This window comes from Epinephelus moara, chromosome 4, assembly GCF_006386435.1.
Source record: "Epinephelus moara isolate mb chromosome 4, YSFRI_EMoa_1.0, whole genome shotgun sequence".
Taxonomy (NCBI): Eukaryota; Metazoa; Chordata; class Actinopteri; order Perciformes; family Serranidae; genus Epinephelus; species Epinephelus moara.
This window is the reverse complement of record NC_065509.1, coordinates 27141157-27164045: the sequence shown is the minus strand read 5'-3', so window position 1 is coordinate 27164045 and position 22889 is coordinate 27141157. Positions and strand designations below refer to the sequence as shown.

General features: G+C 43.7%; 1 protein-coding gene across 5 annotated transcripts in view; it reads left to right on the top strand.

The window, feature by feature from the left end:
* The window catches only part of dlg3 (discs, large homolog 3 (Drosophila)), a 103174-nt gene extending 80297 nt beyond the window's left edge, over positions 1 to 22877 (top strand). For 2 of the 5 annotated variants that reach the window (XM_050041537.1, XM_050041536.1), the window contains 12 exons: positions 360 to 462; positions 9699 to 9813; positions 13429 to 13605; positions 13699 to 13774; positions 14354 to 14453; positions 15973 to 16014; positions 16214 to 16264; positions 16364 to 16465; positions 16557 to 16729; positions 18301 to 18413; positions 18506 to 18597; positions 19663 to 22877. In XM_050041537.1, the coding sequence (XP_049897494.1) occupies positions 360 to 462; positions 9699 to 9813; positions 13429 to 13605; positions 13699 to 13774; positions 14354 to 14453; positions 15973 to 16014; positions 16214 to 16264; positions 16364 to 16465; positions 16557 to 16729; positions 18301 to 18413; positions 18506 to 18597; positions 19663 to 19769 (1251 nt within the window). In that variant the 3' untranslated portion in view covers positions 19770 to 22877. Of the gene's footprint in view, positions 1 to 359; positions 463 to 9698; positions 9814 to 13428; positions 13606 to 13698; positions 13775 to 14353; positions 14454 to 15124; positions 15171 to 15972; positions 16015 to 16213; positions 16265 to 16363; positions 16466 to 16556; positions 16730 to 18300; positions 18414 to 18505; positions 18598 to 19662 lie in introns of all 5 variants that reach the window. The other 3 variants (XM_050041538.1, XM_050041540.1, XM_050041539.1) reach the window with 3 other exon arrangements.
* Positions 22878 to 22889: the final 12 nt, after the last annotated feature.

Here is a 22889-nt window from a genome sequence, read left to right as displayed (position 1 = left end):
TTATATTTCATAACTCTTAACCTTTTCAGAATCCAGTGTTGCTCTTGATATACACCCGTGTTATTTCAGCGCTGCTTTAGCCTGAAAATATTCAATCTAATGGTGAATAACGTCTTTACTGTAACGCCTTTTGTGATTGCGAAGGTCATTTAAAATCAGTAAAAGTCATACATTTTGAAACATACTCAAGGTCAAGCCTTTACATGATGGGAGCAGATCTTATCTTATCTAAGCTCTGATCCATCCAGCTAGACTTGTTTCCTCTACACATCCTCACAATTAGACGAGCGGCACACCTGTAGGATCTGTTCTGGGTTTTCTTGCTAAAAGATTTCTTTTGCTTGCCTGGATTGTTGCAGGTGAATGGAGTGAACCTAAGAAACGCCACACATGAGCAGGCGGCTGCAGCACTGAAGAGAGCTGGTCAGACTGTCACCATCATAGCTCAGTACAGGCCTGAAGGTGAGGCCATACTGTCTCACATCACACATGAATACTTCACGATATTGTGCCAAACCAGGGCTTCTTTTGCTCACAGTATTGATGGGCTGTGTTGGAAAGATTTATGATCAAACAACCAAAAGTATTTTGAGCCAGATAAGGCTGATAAGTATTGATTGTTTATTGTCCAGCCCCTGCTGACCCCCATGAATCAATGTCTGCGCAATGTTGCCTCCAAATTCCAACCTGTACTGATACGCTTGAGTAATGCTTAATTTATTTTAAGTTTGTGGAAATTTGATTAAACACAATTTTATTAGAATATGAGCACAAGATCAGCTAAAATATTATTAGTTGACATTGTATTTTAGGAATGCAAATTTTCCATTAAATTTACAATTAATCAAATTACCCAAACCAGCTGACATACAGTCACCCTCGGATTTTAAAAGCTTGTCTTGTTTGCATGGTAGGTAATCCAGTCTTGTTTAGGCACATTAAAGGGACACTGCACTGATTTTACACATCATAATCAGTTCAAAAAAGTTTCTAGAATGTATTTTGTATCTCTGGAGGTAGCTCTCTGAAGTCTGAGGAAATTATCTGGTTAATGTCATCAAGATTATCTCACTTGTCTATAAATATATAACAGAACACCTACACAATAAACTAGAGGCAACAACTTTAAAGGAATAGTTTGATATTTGGAGAAAATACAGGTTTTGAGTACATCAATGGCACTCTTATGTCTGTACAGTAAACACAAAGGCAACGCCAACAGCAGGTTAGCTTAGCTTAGTACAAAGACAGGAAACAGAAGGCCTGGCTTTATTCAAAGGTTGTTTATTGTTTGTTTAATTCAGACAAAAACCACAGTGTAAAAACACTGAGTCACTTTGGCGTCTCCACTGGTTGCCTGGCAAACTCACATTGATGACCACACTCCAGGAATTAGTCTGGCACATAACCCCCTGCAAAATCACACATGTTGGTTTTTACACTTCATTTTTTGTACAGATTTAACACACAAAACACCATGTGTTACATTCCAAGGTGCCATTTGGCTTGTTTTTCCCCATTGACCGGAGCCAGTACAGCTGTTCCCCTCTGTTCCCAGTCGTTGTGCTAAGCTAAGCTAACCGTCTGCTGACGGTAGCTTTATTCATCATAGAGAGTGGTATCTCATCTAAAGCTGTGTTCCATTTACAGTACTTCGGAAGTAAGAGGTCAGAGCTGGTAGTGATGTCACACCTGAGTTGACAACGTTCCAATACAACGATATGGAAAACCAAGATGTTAATAATACCAGTTTTAGCCAGGTTAGCCATTGCTAGCAATACCAATTGATAAAAATGCAGTATTACAAATAAGACAGAAGTGCTAATTAACAGTATATAACTGCAGCATTCATTACTTTTGTTGTGTGGAGCAGCCATATTGGATTTTGAGGTCAGGAGTGATGCATGGATGTATTAAGAGACCTGGATACAGTGTTGGAGGCAGGCCCCCCTTCATTCCAATGAAAGCTGCTCATGAAGCCAAAAATGCTCTTTTTCTGCAGTTTGAAATTACCCAGATCTTCCACATTATGGGGCCCACAGAGTAGGCGCACTGGTGGCTTACTTCTGCCAGATGAACAGCTAACTTCTGCTTTAGCGCTCCGCTAACTGGAATGGTGATAAAATTCTTAAATCTTGCAGCTCTTCTAGACTTTTGAAATATTACTTGACCAAATGGATCAAATACTGGTGGTAAAACACATCACTTTGTGGGAGTTATGCACTCAAAAAATATATCCACTGATTTACTGACATCTCTTTCACAATATAAGTCTATGGGGAAAAGTATTTTTGGGCCCCAGACAGTGTAATTTTGCTTTTTGCCACTGTGTAAAATTCAATTCCGTCCGGCACTGTTCTTGGAGGCTTGGACTGATGATGCTGCGCTCCATCTACCTTGGAAGTTGGAGGTTGGAGCTGGAAATGATGTCACACCTGAGTTGATCTTGCTCCAGTAGAACAAGTTGGAAAACCAAGATGTTGTTAGCAGTACCAGTTCATTGTTAGCAATACCAGTTGATAACAACATATTACACTGCATTTTTTGTGCATACAGACACTGCATATGTCCTCAGACGTTGGACAGTGTTGTGTACAACTGTTTTAATGAGACACTATTAAGAAAGAAGTGCTAATAAACAGTACATTACAGCATCTTTCACTACTGGTGATGTGCGGAGCAGCCATATTGGATTTTGAGGTTAGGGTTTGTGAAGTTTCTCTGATGTTCTTAACAGGAAATACAACTTCTGGGGGCGTTTCAGCCAAAATTCCCAGCTGGGAATTCGACAATTCCAACTTCCCGGGGAAAATTGAAAGCACCACAACTCTCGGGCCATAAAGCAAATATGCGCACTTCCCCTTTAAAAGCCGTGGGCATTCACCAGGTAGTGAAAGGTAGTAAGTTGCATTGTGGGAAATGTAGGATGCAGTGATTTTGAAACCTAGTTGGAACATACTAGGGAAACAGTGAGGATATCTCCGCTTCTGTTGCTTTTATTTAAGACATTTTTCAACCCCCTGACTTCAAGAACATGCAGCACTAAATCGCAGGAATACTCCTTTAAGGTTGCAAAGAAACATCAGGTCCACCTGGTTTGGTGGTGGATGCGTGATATCTCAGTCTGCTAATGAGGCCAGCGCTCCTCCTGAAAGGCTGCAGGAAGTATTCAGGTTTAGGGGCGGCACTTGTGTTAGCAGCAGGCTGAAGTGAGCCAACTACAAGGCGGGCAAACCGTGCCGCTGTTGTCCTTCCCTGTTCAAACCCTCGAGCCCCGCTGTTCGTGCACACAAACCCCGGACAGCGAAGGAAAGAGGACACTGAGCGGAAAGTGCGAGCTGAGACACCAGAGGAAAGTTTAGAAAAGGAGACTTTAGACTGAAGGTGGAAAACGGAAAAACTTGCAACTTTTATCTGTCTACCAGCCTGTGTGGATGGGGGATGGGCTCGACTACAACAGCAGCAGCAGCAGAGCAGAAGCCGCATGAACTCCCTAATGAGTGGATGAAGAAACCGGCGAAATAATAGCCACAGTTTAGTTTGGTTGAGGTGTGAAGAGGAAGGACCGTCGCGGAATATATTGACACATTGAAACAGGAACAAGCGGAGCGAGGTAACAGGTTTATTTTGACTGCTACTGTAACTGTATCGAGGTGGTGTGTGTTGCTCTTCCTAGCTGTAACCTGTTGTTTTACTCCTGTAGTCACGTTAACCTTACACTACATACAGACTGTATGCTCCCCTTAATGGTTGAGACACTACACAGAAAGAGTTGAAGAGTCTTCTAATCAGGCTTGACATTAATAAGTCACCGTGGGAAACATGTGATAGCCTCACCCCTACTGTACTTAACCACTCCATTACCTGGAAACCGCGTTTATTTGGTTTAATGACTTCTTGTTTTGTCATTTCTTATTCAAAGTTCCTGCTTAAAGCAAGTTGAAGTAGATTTATGCTGTAACTGATATGCAGCAGGATCCATTCAGGTACTTTAAACAGTTGCTTTACTGTTCTTATGTAACCCAAACCCTTAGGTGGGGACACAGAGGTGTGGTCAAACAGGTGTTTGTCAGCTCAGTGGTGGTGGTTTCAGACACTGACCTCACCTGTGAACTCACATCTTTACCTTTACATCACATCTGTGAGCCACACCACTCTTTGGACTCTCTGACCACAAGTCCATGTTCATGCTGACTTGAGCAGAATTTATGTGTTGGCTGCCCTGTGAGCTATTTTCTAATTTACACAGACTCCAGTTCACAAAATGGCACCGCGCTTTCTTTGTAATAGTAAATTGTAGGTTGGCCGTGCATCGCAGGCTACTTTGGCAGCCGCATTCTTCCCGGTGTTTTGGTAATTCTTTGCATGTGTACTTGAGCATGCTGCAGTAATGCTGTAACAACAATGGGAAGGATATTGTGAGCTTTAGATGCAGGCTGAGTTCTCAGGTTGGACTATGACAGGAATGTGAAGGGGCATGAGTTGTAGCATGCTCTCACTCCATATTCCTTTCTCTTTGAATAAAAGCCAAGCCTTAAATGTCCAATAACTCTCCAAGGTCACTGAAATTAAGATGGAACGGGATCAGTGAATGGGCACGGGGGTAGGCTAAAGACAGACACAGGCTGAGATAAAAACTGACAGAATGGCAGTATAGTTTTTCCATCTGCTACCAAATACCGATTATAATGCTTCATTCTTGTCCATGTGAGTTCATGTTGTCTCGCATGCCAGACCAATCAGGCAGCATCTTGAATAACGATGTGGTTCGTTGAAGGGAACCTTTGTCTCCCATACCAAATCCTGCTTTCAGCTCTGCGCCCCCTTTGTAACCCAGTGGAGGACACTTATCTGTTTGTGTACAATGCTTAACTACTCAAAACGCACGAGCCGAGTGCTGGCAAATGATTGACTTCCTGCATCCCCACTGGAGACCTGAGATCTGTCGCCACTAATTCTGCTGGCATCCTAAAGTGGTGTGTGACATGTCGTTGAGTTTGAGTATGGAACCCCCAGTGAGATGTACAAGGACAGTCAGTCAGGGGGAGGAAGTGGAGGGTGAATGCTGGTTTATGCAGGGCAAACTGCCTGGAGAGTATTCTCGGGGGCCGGGGCCCGGGCGTCCACAGATCTCTGATGGAAGGCCAGCACTGAAGACTACAAGAAGCCACAACAGAGCTGCAGCAGGAGCCCCCCCTCTCTCGTGACTCTCAGTGACTTACTGGAGCATCACCAAGTCTTTAACTCACATTCAGCTGGGAGGAATGGAAGTAAGGGGTGTATATCCACGCGCTGCCTTGCCCCACCATCAAGGAGTGTAATTACACAAAAATCTTTGCATGTAGGAAATGGGAGGAGGACTGTAGAGGAAATGTTAAACTCAATGGCCCCTCAGCCCACCAGTGTGCATAACAGAGGTTTGCAGAAATAGTTAAGCCGTGGTCTTAATGTCCCTCCTGTAGTATATTATTGGGGAGGGGGGGTGTGTCTGCACTGACTCGACTATCCCCGAGAACATAACACACTCTCACATTACAAGTACATGCCTGCTGTGTTGCATAACTGGATCAAAAGAGAAGCGACCGTCCCCCCAAAATAAAAAGCTGTACAACTAATGAGGACACGCAGTGGGAGTGAGAGATACAGAATAGTCCCAGTTTCTATTAGCTGTCTTTTCTTCCTGTGGGTCACTCCTAAAAATATAGGCTAGCTCTTGTGTATTGTGCTTTAAGGGACAGAGTTTTAACATTAATAATTGTGGACTCCCGTTTCCCAGCATTTCAGTGGCGCTCTTGTGAGTAGTGATGTTAATGAATAAGTGATGTTGGATTGATGACTGTATAGAGTTGGAGCAGGCAAGGATGTCTTATTTTTCTATTATGACTCAGTCTTAACCAGGTGAATGTGATTATTGGGGGTGAAAATGACAAGTTTCATCATGATACAGTAGATCAGTTCTTTTGATAACAGTATGATATTTGCTGATATCCCAAAGCCTTACATGATATGATTCAGTTTAATTCAGGGGCCTGCGATAGATTAAATATCCTCGTCTTTTTCTTGGCTGCTTTCCATTATCTGCAAGGCCACTAGCACTGTGTGAATGTTTCGGAAAGAGGTGTGCTTAGATGGAAATGGTGACAAAGACGAGCCAAAAAGATGAATCTTAAGATGACAATATGTATCGATATTTTCACTTTGCATCGATGATATTGGATTGTTGATCACTGAATCGATATATTGATCCAGAACCAGTAACACTCGCTGTAAGGGCCCTGAAACACCAAGCTGACGTTGGCCGTTCATGAGTGTCTTGTTGGCACCAGTCAGTCGATTCAGCCTGTTGAATCATTGTCGGAGACGCCAGAGCCCGTCCGTGAATGAAATCACTCTGACTGGTAGTTCTGCTCCATGCACGAGAAGAGAAACGGAAGTGAGGACAGCGATCAAATGACTAAAGTCAAGAGGGAGTGAGATCAAAGACACAGGTGAAGTGAGTTTGGCGTGTCTGTGCCTTAAGTGTCATCAGATAATTTAGCCTATTTCTATGTTATATAAGCATGTGCTGCTGTAGGCTACAGCCGTAATTGTCAATAATGAGAAAGATGGTTGTTCTATCCGATACAAATGGCGAGTTATATTTTATCTTTTCAGTTTTGTTCGGCCGTGTGTCAAATAATGGCAGGCAGAGTGGGAGCAGCAATTTGGATTGACGGCGTTACCCTTCTACTGCAAAAATGGACCCATGTCAACTTCAAAATTTCCATGAAGGAAACATGTTTACTGCATTTTAGCTGAAAGGAAATGAAGCAAGAACGAAAGGAGGAATGACATGCATTAAAGGTCCCAGGCCGGATGAAGCTTGGGGATAATTCAGTTCATGGTCAGCGCTTAAATCCTTATGTCACGAGTACACCCGTTTCTACTGGGCTTTTAATCATTAATCAGTCTGATCATTCATGTGGCCAGCAGTCGGTTAAAGAAACTGCTTACATTTGTGTCCTTACTTGTGAGCGATCTGAGGGCTGAATGCTGCTGTTACAGCTGTGACTTGGATTTATGTTAGTTTATATCTACTTTCCTCACAATGCTGGCACACTTGAGAGATTTATTCCCATCACTGTTCGTCCATGTGCTTGATATTTGAGGTCAGACTAACAGTCGATACAGTACTCAGGTTTCAGTGTAATGTATAGTTGTCCTGTGGCACTGTTGTGATACTCTCTCTCCAGTACCACAGTGCTTTCTGTATCCTTCCTTTTCTGTGTAACAGGTGTACACTTCCTTTACTGTTTCATATCCAGTTTACTGGCAACTGAAAGCTCTTAAAGGAAGTACATGCGGCAGATTGATAAGAGATGACAGCGTGTTTCCCTGCCCTGTTACACAGATACTGTAATGTACTGTACTGTGCTGTAAGAGGATGATTGTGTTGCAGAATTGCCTGTATTCTGACGACGTCATTAACAACGAGGCGCGGCAGCAATTTATGGTTTAGCTTATGATTCCAACCCTAACTCCCAACAGAGGCTTAACGCTGGTTGCAGATCAGTGCCCCTCCTGAATGTCCACAGTGTTCAGATGAGTCACTTGGACGTCAGGAATGTGAACAAGCAAAGCGTTTAGCTCTTCCACCTGTGCTACTCATAGTACTATCTCACCGACGCAGCTCTCAGCTGGCCCTTCAGGTCGGTGTTATTGTGAAGCAGGGCATTAAGACTGCTCCCTCTCCTCAGCTACTCTTTGTCTCGTCCTTCAAACCCCTCCTCTCCCAGGCCGCCATTCTTTTATGTCTCCTGTCTCTGAGAGCCAAGTGGACTCGTCTGAATGGCTGTTTCCGCATGTGCTGTCCCCGTTCTAGGAGTGCTGGGACGTTGCTCTTGGTTACAGGCAGTCAGGCGGTGTCTGGTTACCTCACCTTGCAGCGTCACCCTGTTGTATTTTTAACCCTTTGAGCAGAGAGCAGGGTGGAGAGCTGGCACGAGGCCTCGGGCAGGATGTGTGTTTGCTTTGAATCCCCTTTAGGTTTCGGCGGGGGGTTGGAGTTCAGCGACCTGAGGCTTGTTTTTGCACCTGCCCAGAATTTTCCGGGAGCTCGGACTAACTTCGGCTAAATCATCATGTAGGCATGGGTGTTTGTTTTTCAAGGCTACTTGTTGTAGGTTTGCTCAATAGAGTCTGGACTTTGATCTCTTGTCGTTCACGTTACAGGAAGTGTTGCCAGCTCTGGATGATTAAACCGTAAGGTAGGAGTCAACCTCTAAGGGCAAGGAGTAAAAGAGATAAGGGGAATAAAGGTGGACAATATTCTCTCGCTAATTATGATTAAGACATAGATATGTCACTAGAGCAAAAGCATTTGTTATCACTTGCCATTAATGATGTGAAGCTGAAATCCTGAGTACAATATGAAACATTAACACTTAATTCTACTGTGGTTACTTTCCTTTCAAATTGTAAAAACATGCCATATGTCAAATTTGGTTGCTCACGCTGCTTCTTTATGTGGTCCCAACGCCTCCTTTGTGTGATCACATGAGCTACCTAGCCTACTTGTTTTTCTAGCTGCATCTGCCGCTCTGTTTATCTAGCCGTGTGCTGTGTGGCGCGGTGGCCTAGCTTGTTCCAGCAGCCTGGGCACAGAGCTCGCTGCGCACAGCGGGCTAATGAGAGCATTCTTAATGAGGAGGTCCAGGTGGATTCATATATCATCCCTGTGCTCCTGAGCAGCAACTGGATTTACACACCTATGACAAATGGTCATGCATTTGAAATTGTTGGAGGCCTTCCCTTTTTTTAACCACACTAAAGAGCCCATGTTGAACTTAATTAATCTGTGTAATTAATTACCTGACATGAGACATTACTGGATGTGTAAGGCAGATCTGTGATAAACCATCTGTTCCTGGGGTCATTAATCTAAGCCTAAGGATTCGCTGAACCCTTTCCTCTGTTCACTCCATCTCACTGCAGCGTCAACTGAGGCACACAGATCTCCAGCAGATCTCCAGTGGAACAAGAGAGCAGGGTCTAACAGACTTTTGGCCCCTGTTAGATAGGATGGGCTACTCTTCATGTTTTAACCAATAGCAGTACCTCAAATTTGGCACAGATACCCAACCATACCTTTTTTCTGTACTTAACTATTTGTGTAGGCTAATAAAGAAATTGTAATATTAAAACAAGCATCACTCAACAAGCAATTCTTCTTTTCCTCTTTCTCGCTCTGTTTAGACTTGACTTACAAATATACGGAATGAGTACGATATTTAAACACAGTCAGGAGCAGCAGTGATGCTAGGCTATTTCTAAAATAAAATAGAAAATAAGACAGACCAGATAGATCAAAACAGTGCTTCAGTGTTAGTTTCAGCTCGCTGGGAAGCCAGCAGAGGTCCGTGGCCGGCCTCTCAGCTTCAGGGCACTTTGTGGTGCTTCAGCCTCCTTTCTGAACCTGGCGCTCTCACCCAGGTGCACTCTGAGGTACCGAAATTTGGCTCTGATTGATTTAACTGAACCTGTACTCAGTAGTACCGACCTAATTCCATCTGAACCCTTAAAAGTACCAAGTTTGGTACCCAACACTACTATTAAATAACATCACCTTAACTTTGGGTGTACAAACTTTAAAGCCCAAAGTGGTAACATATGCTCCAGGACCTATTTCTGACACAGTTTGTTGTGTTTGCTCCCCACAGAGTATAGTCGCTTCGAGTCCAAGATCCACGACCTGAGGGAGCAGATGATGAATAGCAGCATGAGCTCTGGATCAGGCTCCCTTCGCACCAGTGAGAAACGCTCCCTCTATGTCAGGTAAAGCTGGAACACACACGCACACACAGTAATGCTTACATTCACAACATCAGATTCTAAGATCTGTTGTCAAAATAGCCTCCCTTGCATAATAAACCTCTACCTGCCTGTGGGGGAAAATAAAGCCTGGAAGCACGTGTCGTCAACGAGCAGCCACGATGTCAGAGCACAGCAGCGTGACGTATATCTCATAGATTGTAGGATAAAACATGATGCTTCACACAGGGTAACATTTAATTTAGGGCATTGGGCTGATACAGTTCATCATCATCATAAAGTTGATGGACAGACATTCGCTGTTGTTGTTGTGCTGCCACGTATGACATTGACTCTGCTTTGTGTAATGTCGATTGACAGTGGGGCTTGTCGAAGTGACCTGCGTTATGACACTTTGGGCCAGTCGCCAAACTGGATGGAGGCTCATTTAGGAATTAAAACAGGTGGCATCCTTCTGCTCACATAAAAGCAGGCGAGTCACAAAGGACTCACATGGGTTCAAGGTGAAAGGACTGTGTGATGTAACTCCATAGTCCAAGTGCTTCGCCATATTTCTGCTAAAGCACGAATGCGCTTCACTTAACCTAAGCCTAATAGCTACATTACTAGATTGATTTAGCTTAAGTTCAACAGCAATGGACCTTACTCGGATATATCAAAAGTACACAGGTGTTATCTCATTGGACGCCCGCTATACAGAGAGGAGTGTTAACCAGTCTGACTCATGCCTCTCTTATAGACAGGCTCCTATGAGGCATGTAGAGCCTAGCCTGCTCCTGTGCGGGTGACTAAGCCCACAGTTATGTAGGAAAAGCTGTCTAGCTAGCCGGCTGATGCAGGAGCCGCCATGTCCTCCCAGCCCAGCCTCAGGAATGTGGAGGCGTTAAACCTCTAAGGTGTTTTCAAAAAAAAAAAAAAAAACAGTGTCACATGTACTCACACTCTCTCCCAAACTCTCTGTAAGTGTGTCAAGGCGCTATAAGGCTAGGAATTTGATTATCACCTGTATTATAAGTGCACCAGTTTCCTTGTTTTAATGCTGCACTTGTTTTCTCGTTAAGCACACAGGCAGATAAGCTCCCACTAGATTGCATCATGGCAGTTTCTGCAGCACTGTTTACTTACTGCTGCAGTTTCACTTGGCAGGAGTACCTCAGCCAAAATCTTTATCCGGGGAGTGAAAATGTATTTTTGGCCTCATCGTATCTGTCCACTGGACCGTGGTGTACATGACCTGTAGATATGACCTGTAGATATAGGCTTGTAGGTCAAGGGAAGTTAAAACCTGTAAAGCAGGTATTTTAGAAATGTCTGTGGGTCTACCTGTTGGACAAGAAAGTGACACCCTCAGACAGACAATAAACAGTATTTGTCTGTAGTGGAAACTATGTGGCAACAGTGGTTTAAAATGCCAAGTGGAAACTTATGAATGGAAGGCTTTAATATACAGGTCCTTCAGAAGAGGATGTGGCGTTGCTTTCCACCTTATTTTCATATGGTTACATACAACAGCAATTTTAGGCAGGGAGCCATGTCCCTTGTAAGCAAAATGAGCAGAATGCATCCCCCTTGTTACCCTGCCATCCCTCTCCATTCCCAGGGTCTGGATCCACACGTCGTCCTTTCTCAACCCAGACCTATACCTAATAAATATAATAAAAAAATTGACAGAGCATTTCTGTATCCCCTTTAACGCTGCCTGTTCAAAGCAGCAATGTTGCGCCGATATTCTGCCTCATCGTTCTGTATAAAAGGTCACGGATCACAGAATGTGTGGCTGGCAGTGAAGGTAGTAACTGCTCAAAATTGACGTCTGTGTAAAAAGGACAGCCAGCTAAACAGGACAGGTGTGATGTTTTAAAGACATGGTTTGTGTGCGACCCACTGCCAGAAGATTTAAAACGCAGAAAAAGAATGGCAACCAAAAATGTCCTCAAGCAAACCAATACGGTCGTGGAGCTCCTTACCCTCTGAGCAGAGGACGAGATTCCTTATTGCCTTTTAACAGGGAGGGTAAATTGATATTGCCGTGTTATGCTTTTGTTAATGTTTAGAAAGTGCTGCCTGACACACAGTACATGTTATATGTCACACTAGAGGCAGATGCAGTTGTGTTACATATCACATCCGTCATGCCTCTTTGCTTCCGAAACACCAGCATGCTATCTAAAATCACACACTGGGGTCAAAATCAGGGATTAATGGTGTTACAAAGTTGCATAGTTGCCGAGACTTGGTTCGTGTTCTCACGGCAGCATTTACAAGCGGACCAGATCAAATGCCTTGTGTGAGAAAGCTGCTCTTGATTGGTCAGAATTTCCATGCGGGAAAAATCCAGGAAGTAAACAAAACGTTGAAGAAGAGTACACTTGCAAGATAAATGCGACACTTCCTAATGTGAAAATGGAGGGACAACTACGCAGGTTGATTTTAGCGCTGGTCATCGTGGACTATATTGCTGTCATTGTTCATTTTAGTCAAACCATACAGTTTGAAAACGAGGCGCAGCTCCAACTAGAAAACAATGTGTTGAAGGCAGTACAGGAGGAGGTGCACATTAATAATCCTCCAGGACTGTAACATGCTCATGTTTAACCCAAACAATGTGTCATGTGACTGCAGTTGGTTCGGATTAGGGTCAGAACACATTCTCACCTCAAACAAACTGCACCAGAGTTCGTGTGTAACCGGACCGAGACCGCCTCTTTAAGAAGATCTCGGTCTGATTGCTGTGTTCACACTTGCCCAAACAAACCGCACTTAGGGAGCAAATCAACTTGAGTTCGATTGAACCAAACCAAACAGGGCAGGTGTGAAAGTCCCCTTAGTGTTGAAAGGGCTAATGAGGTGACAGTGAGGTGATAAAGCAACCAGGACACACATAGACTTATTACATGCGTTAAATGATCTCACATTATACTGCTCAGCCTATCAGATCCGTGCATTCTGATAAGCATTATGACTGAGTGGGTGAGATACACACACACAAGAGAGGCAAGACGAGAGACAACAGTCGGAGAAACGAGTCAAAGAAAAGTAATTTCACACGGTGTGTTGTATAAAGAGAACACAGAAAGTAGACAGTGAAAACAGCTTTTAATCAAGAATGGACGGACTCTGACATGGTCACTCTTCCCATGGGCTGCCAGGCAGTTCAAAACCAGTACATCTCATCATATGTTCCAGAGACCATGGCAGTTATTAAGAGCGGCACTGTGAAGCGCCATTATGAGACAAAGCATCTTTTGAGCAAACAGACCCACTCACATCCGGAACTGAGGGCACAAAAATTGAAACATTTAATATCAGTCAATTTATTTGTCACATGAAACCATACAAGGTACAACTGCAGTGAGACCGCTCTGAATCATAATGAATCACAATGCAACTTAGACATTAGACGTATTAACATGTTGTCAATATGTCAAGTCACTGCCCACATGAGGACTGTGAAATAATAGGAAAAAGTAGCCAATAATGTAATGCAGGAAATTCATAGCTGCCATTTTGTGCCAAGTGCGGACAGAGTAATTTGATGTTGCTGTGTGTGTAATCTCTGCACACATATTCAAGATAAAAGGAAGTAAGGTGTGTAACCAAAGCCTTTTGTTTTCGCAGAGCTTTGTTTGACTACGATCGAACGAGGGACAGCTGCCTGCCCAGCCAAGGACTGAGCTTCTCTTATGGGGACATCCTCCATGTCATAAATGCTTCTGACGACGAGTGGTGGCAGGCGAGGCTGGTCACACCACATGGAGAGAGCGAGCAGATCGGGGTCATTCCCAGCAAGAAAAGGTACGCTCACTCCGCCGATGCCAGACAAAGCTAATGTGACGACAACCATTCGTGCCCAGCTTAAACTTACTCCTCTTTTTTCCCACCCCTCAGAGTGGAGAAGAAAGAGCGGGCCAGGTTAAAAACAGTCAAGTTCCACGCCAGGACAGGCATGATTGACTCCAACAGGGTAAGTGTAGAGGGCCAGCTGCTCCCTGCCCTGGTGCCAGAGAGGCTGTCTTCAGAGCTGCTGCTGGGCTCCCAGGGAGATGGCCTACTTCCCCCTGAGTGTGGGAAAGAGACCAGCACCTGCTCACTGAAGCGAGCACAAAAAGCGCTCGTATTACTGTATAGATTACACAGAAGCTCCCTGGAGATGAGAGGTCCCCGTAACCTCCACAGCTCGTGCACTGCAGTGATATTAAGAAATGTGCACTTGTAAAAACGTTTGTCAGAGGCTGATCTGTCAGATGTAATTTGCACAAGTATAAATCAGCTGTAATGTTTTGTCTGTATCATCTATAATGCAAATGGTACATGTTTAAGTTGGTAAACAGGAGCCTGTTTCCTTCACATTGATATGCCATTCATCTCCACCCATTACCTGCTTCTCATTTCCATTATTTGATGTGTATTGTTTGCATTTCATTTGTTTTTTTGCATGGGTGTTGAGTACCCTCATTGAAACCCATTCTGTTTTTGTTTTCACCCTCTCGTTGCCCCCCCCTCCCTTCCTCCCCACCCTTCTCACCCACACATCGACAAGCAGCCAGTCAAAGTAAAGCGCAAAAAAAGCTTCAACCTCTCACGCAAGTTCCCGTTTTACAAGAGCAAGGAGAATATTGTGCAGGAGTTGGTGGAGTCTGAACGTGAGTACCAGCTGTGTGATCGAGGCGGCGGGGGTGGTGGTGGTGGTGGTGGTGTTTTTTCGTCCTCTCCCCCCTTCATGCTTCAGTTCTGTCTCTCAAACTTTCATCTTTCCGCTCACCTCCAGGGATGGTTTGTGTGACGGCACCACTCTCATCCCTTTCTCACTGTCCCGGAGAGGCGCCCCACACGCAGAGCCGGCATCAGGCTGGAGATGTGGGGTTCTCTCTGGTGTGTCTGTGCATCTGTCTACGGGCTCCAGAGGAGTGCGTGCCGCCAGCTGCGTGTGTGTGTGTGTGTATGTGCTCGGCTGCATTAACACACACGGGCACTTCTAACACCGTGATGCTACTCCTTGTATAAGTCCTGATCAATTCCAGTCAGTCACTGACCCACAACAAGAAGAATCTCATTAACTGGACTGAAGCTTTAACACTTAACAGGTCAAAATCCCATTTTAATGGGATTGGGCTTGTGTAATTGAAAGGCCGTGGCTTACTATGAACAAAGTGGGGCTCAGGCTTAATGAGTACAGCACGGCGCCATGTGTCAGTGGGCCTGGCGAGCACGATGCAGCACTCCTCTCCCTCTCTGCCCCGACTCTCACTAACCTCTTCTTCTTCCTGTCTGCTCTCTTCTCTTGGTTTCTGCTCTCACCTGTCGGGACACCTAGGACTTCCCAGGGTTAAGCGATGACTTTTATGGATCAAAGAGTTTGAGTAAGTGTGTGGTTGTACTGTGTCAAGCAGCTGTCCCCTGAGCTCAGAGAAAAATGCTTTGTCACTGCAGACCCAACTGGGAATGCTAAACCACACACATTTAGAGTCACACACAGGCCTACAGTATGTGACACACACACACACACACACACACACACACACACACACACACACACACACCTCCTCAGATTCACATATAAAATATGCATTCCCAAGGGAGGGTGAGTGAGCGTTACACTTATTCTGAACGTCTCATGGGGTCTTTACGATAAATATTTAGCACAGTTTTGTCAGATAAGGTCACACAGAGCTGGAATATATCTGTCACCAGAGCAGAGTGTCGCTATGCCTGGTTGGAAACACTTTTTCCCTCCAGTTCCCCCGAGTCAGCCAGCTCCTGCCTCCCTCCTGTGGACGGCCTAACGCCTGTATGTTTTCTTTGTCTTTTCCTTGATATGAGATCCGCCGCCACAGGCACAGATCTAGCAATAGGAAACATTGGCCAGGGAATTGCGGGTCATTTGGGATACTGTCACAGGAAACACTTAATTTCCTATTGCTTGCACCTAAAAACCACTTCCCTAATATTGTGAGAGCATGGCTGCCGTGCCAAGCAAGACTTCTGCTTTCTTTATCCCATTTTTTTAAATGGCCTAGATGTTGAGAAACAGGGTGCTTTTTCCCCCCCCATGGCTGTTTGAGACAGGTGAAAATAATTTTCACCCATAAAAGAATATATATGAATTTAACTGTGGCTGTTTTTTTTAAATGATCTGCAACTTGCTCTCTTGTGCTTTTGCAGAATGCCTGACATCCAACACAAGTGACAGTGAAAGCAGTTCGAGTGAGTCACCTTAATTTCTCATGGTTTCTTTTACACTGCCCACATAGATGAATAATATGGTCGATGTCCTGAAATTTACCTGTGAAATGACATCTGTAAATTAATATTCCTCTCAGTGTTTTATAAGCCATGACAACTTTATTATATGTCTTGAAATCAGATGCAGACTGTCTGATGATTTTGTTCTGTGTCATTACAGAGGGCCAGGAGGACACGATTCTTTCCTATGAGCCAGTCATTCGACAGGAAAGTGAGTGAATCACCGCAACACAATTTATCAGAACTCACAGCATTAGCTAAGCTGTATCTACATTTGTCCTCACCTGTCTTCTCTTCATCTCCACTTCAGTCCACTACACAAGGCCTGTGATCATACTGGGTCCAATGAAGGACAGAGTAAATGATGACCTCATCTCTGAGTTCCCCCACAAGTTTGGCTCCTGTGTACCCCGTGAGTTTACAGCAGCAAACACATCCAGACACAGCACAACTAAAAATAACACTGGCGATAAAACTAAACTGGTTCCGTTCCCCCTCTGCAGATACGACTCGTCCAAGGCGAGAGAACGAGATGGACGGCCAAGACTACCACTTTGTGGGCTCGCGAGAGCAAATGGAGAAAGACATTCAGGATAATAAATTCATCGAGGCTGGCCAGTTCAATGAGAACCTCTATGGGACGAGCATCTTGTCTGTCAGAACTGTGGCTGAGAGGGTAAGCATCAAAGCTGGTGTTTCTCTGTACGATGTGGTTACCAGATTGGGTTTGGTGTTTATGGGATGTAACCAGAGGCATGTTTGGTTTCTAGGACTGAGAATCTCTAAGCACCTCGTGATTTGATTCAGACTGAGAGGGCTACGATGCAATGCATAAATTTGTGATTGCTATACATTATATGTTTTCTCATTGTGTGGCTACTTGCTACGTCTAAAACATTGCGTACTTATAATATGGCAGCAACTAACGATTATTATCACTGTTGATTATTTTGTTGATTAATCAATTAGTTGTTTGGTCTATAAAATGTCAGAAAATGATGAAAAACGTCAGTGTTTCCCAAAGCCCAAGATGATGTCCTCAAATATCTAATTTTGACTTTCTTTTCTTTACAAGATATTTAAACCGCTTAGTATTATATTATAAAATCGATTATCAAATTAGTTTGTGGCTGTGGCATCTATTAGCTCATCTGGTAGCACGGGCACCCCATGTAGAAAAGGCTGTGTCCTTGCTGCAGTGGTTCGATTCCAACCCACAGCCCTTTGCTGCACGCCATTCCCTCTCTCTCTCTCTCTCTCTCTCTCTCTCTCTCTCTCTCTCTCTCTCTCTCTCTCCCCCTTTCACGCTAATAAACTGTCCTGTCAATTAAAGGCAAAAAAAAAGCCCTTAAAAAAAAATCTTTTAAAAAATTTGTTGGTAGTAATTTTAATAGTTGAAAATTAGTCAATTGTGTTTTATTACTGCATGTGTTTACGTTCGTTAGGTTTCACCATCCAGTTGGATCAACCGTAAGGAATGTACAACCCAGTCTTACAAAATTGTTAGAGGCGATCATAATGACAAGAATTGAGTTTCAAATTTCCATTTATTTACTTTTCTGCTTTGAGACAACGGAAATAAATGTTCCACCACCAACTTGCAAATGTTAGCATGCAGTCTTCATTTTTGTAACATTACAAGACCCACATAGCCTGACGTAATCAGACCAAACTACAAATGCAAAGTTCGGAACGTCTCAGCAATAAAACGCTTGATGTAGTGCTGAGTGATGAACTAATGTAAACAGACCCCAGCATGCAGAGATGAGCCGTGAAGGTGTAGCATCAATATATCTGTGAACAAGTGTTTGCTATGAAATAGTGCTTCAAGAGATAGTTCCACATCAGCTGAAGACATCTTGATTGTTGTCAAAAATGCATTGACAGCGCTCGTTTTCTTAAGTCAGGTTTATGCTCACTGCAGTGTTCTTCACACAAGGGTGCACAAGCCCAAAAATGACGTCATCACGTATTTTGTGCAAAGCTCGAAGGCTGAGCAAGTTGTTAGTCATCCTCTGAAACCCAACTCATTTTAGATAAACGGTTGTGATTGGCCTAAGCAGGGCCGGGTCACCTGGTAATCTGTGCAAACAGGAAGAGGATGTAGACGCTGCCAGAGCAAATAAAACTTGAGTTTGCAGATTTGCCTACTTGCCAGGCTAAAAATCACAATCAATCCTTCATGAATAGGTGACCTACTTACATGATACATCTTCTTAACCAAACATATGTCTCTTTGTGTCCCAGCAGGGGAAGCACTGCATCCTGGACGTGTCCGGCAATGCCATAAAACGACTGCAGCAAGCACAACTTTATCCGATCGCCATCTTTATTAAACCAAAATCCATTGAAGCCCTAATGTAAGTTTGAGCTTTTTATAGATACTGTAGTTGAGGTGTAAGTGAATTTAAGTGTTTCTGTGATACTAACTGTAACTTCCTGTGTTTTTCAGGGAAATGAATAAGAGGCAGACGTACGAGCAGGCCAATAAAGTCTTTGACAAGGCAGTTAAGCTGGAGCAAGACTTTGGAGAGTATTTCACAGGTTGGTCTCACTGCCCTTTAACTTTACTGATCAATATATGTAGTTCTGATTTGAGCTGTACCTGATGATTTATCAAGATTTATATTTGATCTGTCAATTATTTTCTCGATTAATTGGTTAATAAAAGAAAACTGAAGAAAAACCTTTAGATATATTCACAAAACAACTCTAGACAGGATTCATATCTTGTTATGTGCAGGGACAGATGAGCTGACAGAATATGACAGTAGCGATCAGCATGTAAATGATTGTAATCGTCCCTAGAACGTTTCCATGGCAATGAGTCAAACAGACTTGAGGCCTGTCTGTCAGCAGCTTGCAGTCTCTGCCCTCGCAGATTTTACGAGATGACAGTGAACTCGTCACAGTACGTACGACTGAAGTCAGCGAGGGCTCAATGTGCAAGTCCAGAGGGTGGACACAGACCTCCATGTGATAAGATCTGGCTCAAGGGACCTCCATGTGAAAATATTTTGGTTGTTAGATCTGATTAAGATAATTCTGTAGTTGTCAGCTACAACTGAGGATACATGCAAACAGTGGGCTGGATACTGCTCGCTCTCCGTCGCTCCTGACAGTACATTCAAGAGCAGATGAGGAAAGGATGAAGGCTTTACTTAAACTGAGGGAAAGACAGATGTGAAACAGGAGCGAGAGGATCAGAATGAACCCTTTAGTTGCCAGAAATAGCCGGGCTTTTACATCATTGAGGCCGTAAAATGTTCACGTGAGCTTCTGTACCCCAAATGAGGCATATGTTTAAGTATTACAAGGGACTATGTCATGGCAGGTGTATTGCTCAGGACTCAAGGAAGCACAGTGTCAAGTGTGAAGTTGTGTGGATGAGCACGTTTTGAACAGGAGCTGCACTCGTATATTAAATTTGTAACACAAAAACACAGAAAATCAGCAAATTCTCACATCTGAGAAGCAAATATTTGTCACTTTTGCTTTATTTAGATGATCAGAATTGTTGTGTGTTAATTATCTGGTGAGTCAACCCATTGTTTCCTCTCTACGTCTGATGCAGCCAACGTATATCTGCCTCTGTGTCTGTGTCTCCAGCTATTGTACAGGGTGACTCACTAGAGGAGATCTACAACAAAATCAAGCTAATCATCGAGGAGCAGTCTGGTCCCTACATCTGGATCCCCTCCTCAGAGAAGCTCTGAGCTCCCTGCCGTCCCCTCTGCGTCGGTGCAGAGCTCCCCTCCTGCCTCCCAGAGACCCCACCCAAGTCCAAATAGCCCCCCTCCCCCCCTCCTCCTCCTCACCTCCTTTTTGCAGATATGTTTCATATCAAGTTTTAGTGTCATCATTATGTTACTCTCTAAATGAAAAAGAAGTCTTATCACCATTACTGTGACTGTGCACACCCCTGCATGAGTTTCTCAACAAATCCATTCAAGACTGGAAATGCCATTCCAAAGGAATTTGTCAAATGAAAAACAAAAGGGAAAAGGAATAAATCCTTTTGTGAACTGGGACTGACTGAAGATCAGAATGTTTTACAGAAATCTGGAGAGATAGAGGAGTTGGGATTCAAAAAGAAGTTGCAGGGAAACAGAGACAAATCATACCAAGTTGGAACACTTTGTAAATGTTCATCAAATCACATTTAAAAAGACGCGCAAGATGAGAAGTGAAGACCAATTAAGGGTTGGTTTTTTTTTTCTTTTTCTAAAAAGACTGGATAAAATCGAGCCCTGCTGATGGTACTGTTCAAGGAGTCATCTCTCTTGTTTATAATGACTGAGGAAATTAGTGGAGCCTACAAACTGGTGATCTATTTATCACAAACCAGCTTGCTGTTTGGTCGTCTGCCAGTTGTCTGTGCTGCAGCTGATAAAGACATCTCGGGAGGCAGATCAAGAGGAAGAAGTGCGTTGTGAATCTCTACATTTATATTATGAAATCACAAGATAAATGATAAAATCCCACTGAGATTTTACTACATATTAAAAACTACACATTTTACACTTCACTAGAATTGTCAATTTGGAGGGCTGTTAGATTTCATTTTTGTTTTTTCTTTCTCTTTTGTTTTCTTTCTTTGTGGGATTTTTTGCTTGTGGTTTTTAGCTGCTCTGTGTAAAGGACGGGGGTAGAGAAGTGTAACTGGGCTCTCTGCAAAACACCAAACTGCCTTACATCAAATACAAATTCTGTTTTGTGACTACCTGTTGTCTGTGAGGGAGGCTGCACACAATTTAACGAGGAAAAGAGAGGGAACGCTCTCATCTTTTTCTCACGTTTTTTTGTGTCCTCCAACTGCCAGGAGGCCTGACTCGAGTGCAATAGATAAAACTAAAGTCTCACCTCTGTGGGCGCCTTTTCTCCCCTCCCCCGTATTTCAACCTTCCTTCCTGCATAATTAAATAATTTGGCCATTGGATTACAATTTGGACAGCCAGAGCCTCCTAACTCATGTTGAGCAGCAGACCACCCTATTACACTCTCTGCCTTCCAAGAGGATTCTCTTCTGATTGAATGGTCACATGGTACTGTCCTATCTGCCGCCATGACGGCGGCCTTAAAACGGGTAGAACAAGACAATAATTGTATTGGATGTCCTAACAATTAAAAGTCAATATAACCTGTTTTGGATTGTCCCCCTGTCCCCCTACCAAAAATAACACTAAAGTTGGGTTTGATTAAAACCTACATGCTTTGTGTATCTATAATGAATTCCTAATCTGTTGTTGGCAGGTGCTGAACCACTGTGTTGAGCTCTTAGTGTGTCTGGGGTGAGCTAGACCAGCTCAGGAATCTTTAACGTACAGATACCATTTCCCCTGCGACCGAAAGGCCACGTTTGGGCGATGACACCGAGAGTTCGTAGCTGTCAAATGTGAACGAACAAGTACTAAAAGTGCTTCGTTAAAGGCGTTTTCAACCTAACAGTGTAATCAGGCTGTATTGTGTGTCTTCAAGGCTGTCGGCACGGTAACCTTTGAGTCGGCATCACCAGGATTGAAATGACCTGCTCCGCCCTCCCATGCAGATCTTGGCACTGTATGTTAATGTGTGCATGCAAGAGAGCACGTCCGAAGAAGGAACACTGTCCGTGGCGCCTGATGCTGTGAAAACGCTTTTCCCTCCTCAGCTTTTTGAAGAGTGCAAAGGAGTTTTTTTGTTTTCCTCTCAAGAGAGCCAGACCCAACAGGAAGTGGTAACCTAGACCTCTGGGTCCCCCCCTCCCCCCTCTGCTCTCTCCCACCCACAGAGCACCTGTACCTGCAGGCATTTTCTGAACAGGTGTGCCCACCTGCCAGGCACCACTGCTAAACCAGCTGTCATTACCTGTGTCAAAACCAGAGTTCAGGGAATAACCGAAGGGAACAGAGCCATTTATAAACTGCTTGCAGACTGTTTCAAAGGGTGTGGTAGCTGTACAATGTAAATAAGCCCCCAGCAGATCCCCCTCACCTGTGCTTCATGCATGTGTGAATCAAACTGGGACAAACATGTTTTATAGACCACAAATGTCAGGTAAGTAAAGTTTGAGCTACTCTTGAGATATAATTTCCATACAAATGTGCTGTATTGTTGGTTATTTCTCTTCAAATGCCTATTGGAAAACTTAACTAGTCAGTTTGGGAATTCGGTTCCCTCACGTAGGGCCTGTCTACATGTGATTTCTTGTGGAACGTGTCTGGGTGTATAGATTTTAAAAAATATATTGTAAAATAATTAAAGAGATGCAGGCAGAAACCTACACGGTATCACAGAAACCAGGAGCATTGATCAATACATCATTAGAAGTTTAGAATTGGTCCTCTCTGGTGTTTAGTTGAAATACAGCTGACTGTTAACAATGTGTGTGGTATTCATACCTCAGTCAGCCATGTCAAAGCCCAAAGAACTTGATTTCATTTTACTCTTTCCATTGAGGTTGTGGTATATAACAAGATGGAACCTGAATGCCTCTGTGTGTGTATAATTGATGAGGGTCTTTGTTCTGATGAGAGAAATGATGACATATATGCTTTTATTTTTTGGGGTTGGGGGGGTCAGGGTTCTTGTTTGTACTTTTGGGTGATGATGTTTATGTTATAGCACATCTGTGCAGTAAGTGCTTGCAAACATGAACCCTTTGATTGTACAGTAGTTTCCTTCCTGTCACTGCAGGTGGTACAGCCTATCAGGACACTTGGCCTCATGGTCTTCCCTGTCCTAGTCATGAGGGAACACAGTCCTGCAACTTTTGTTTTGGGTTTTATTTTGGGACTTGACAAGAGTTTATTTGTTTGAAAATAAAATATGTGACTCAGTTATGATTTGACCTGCTT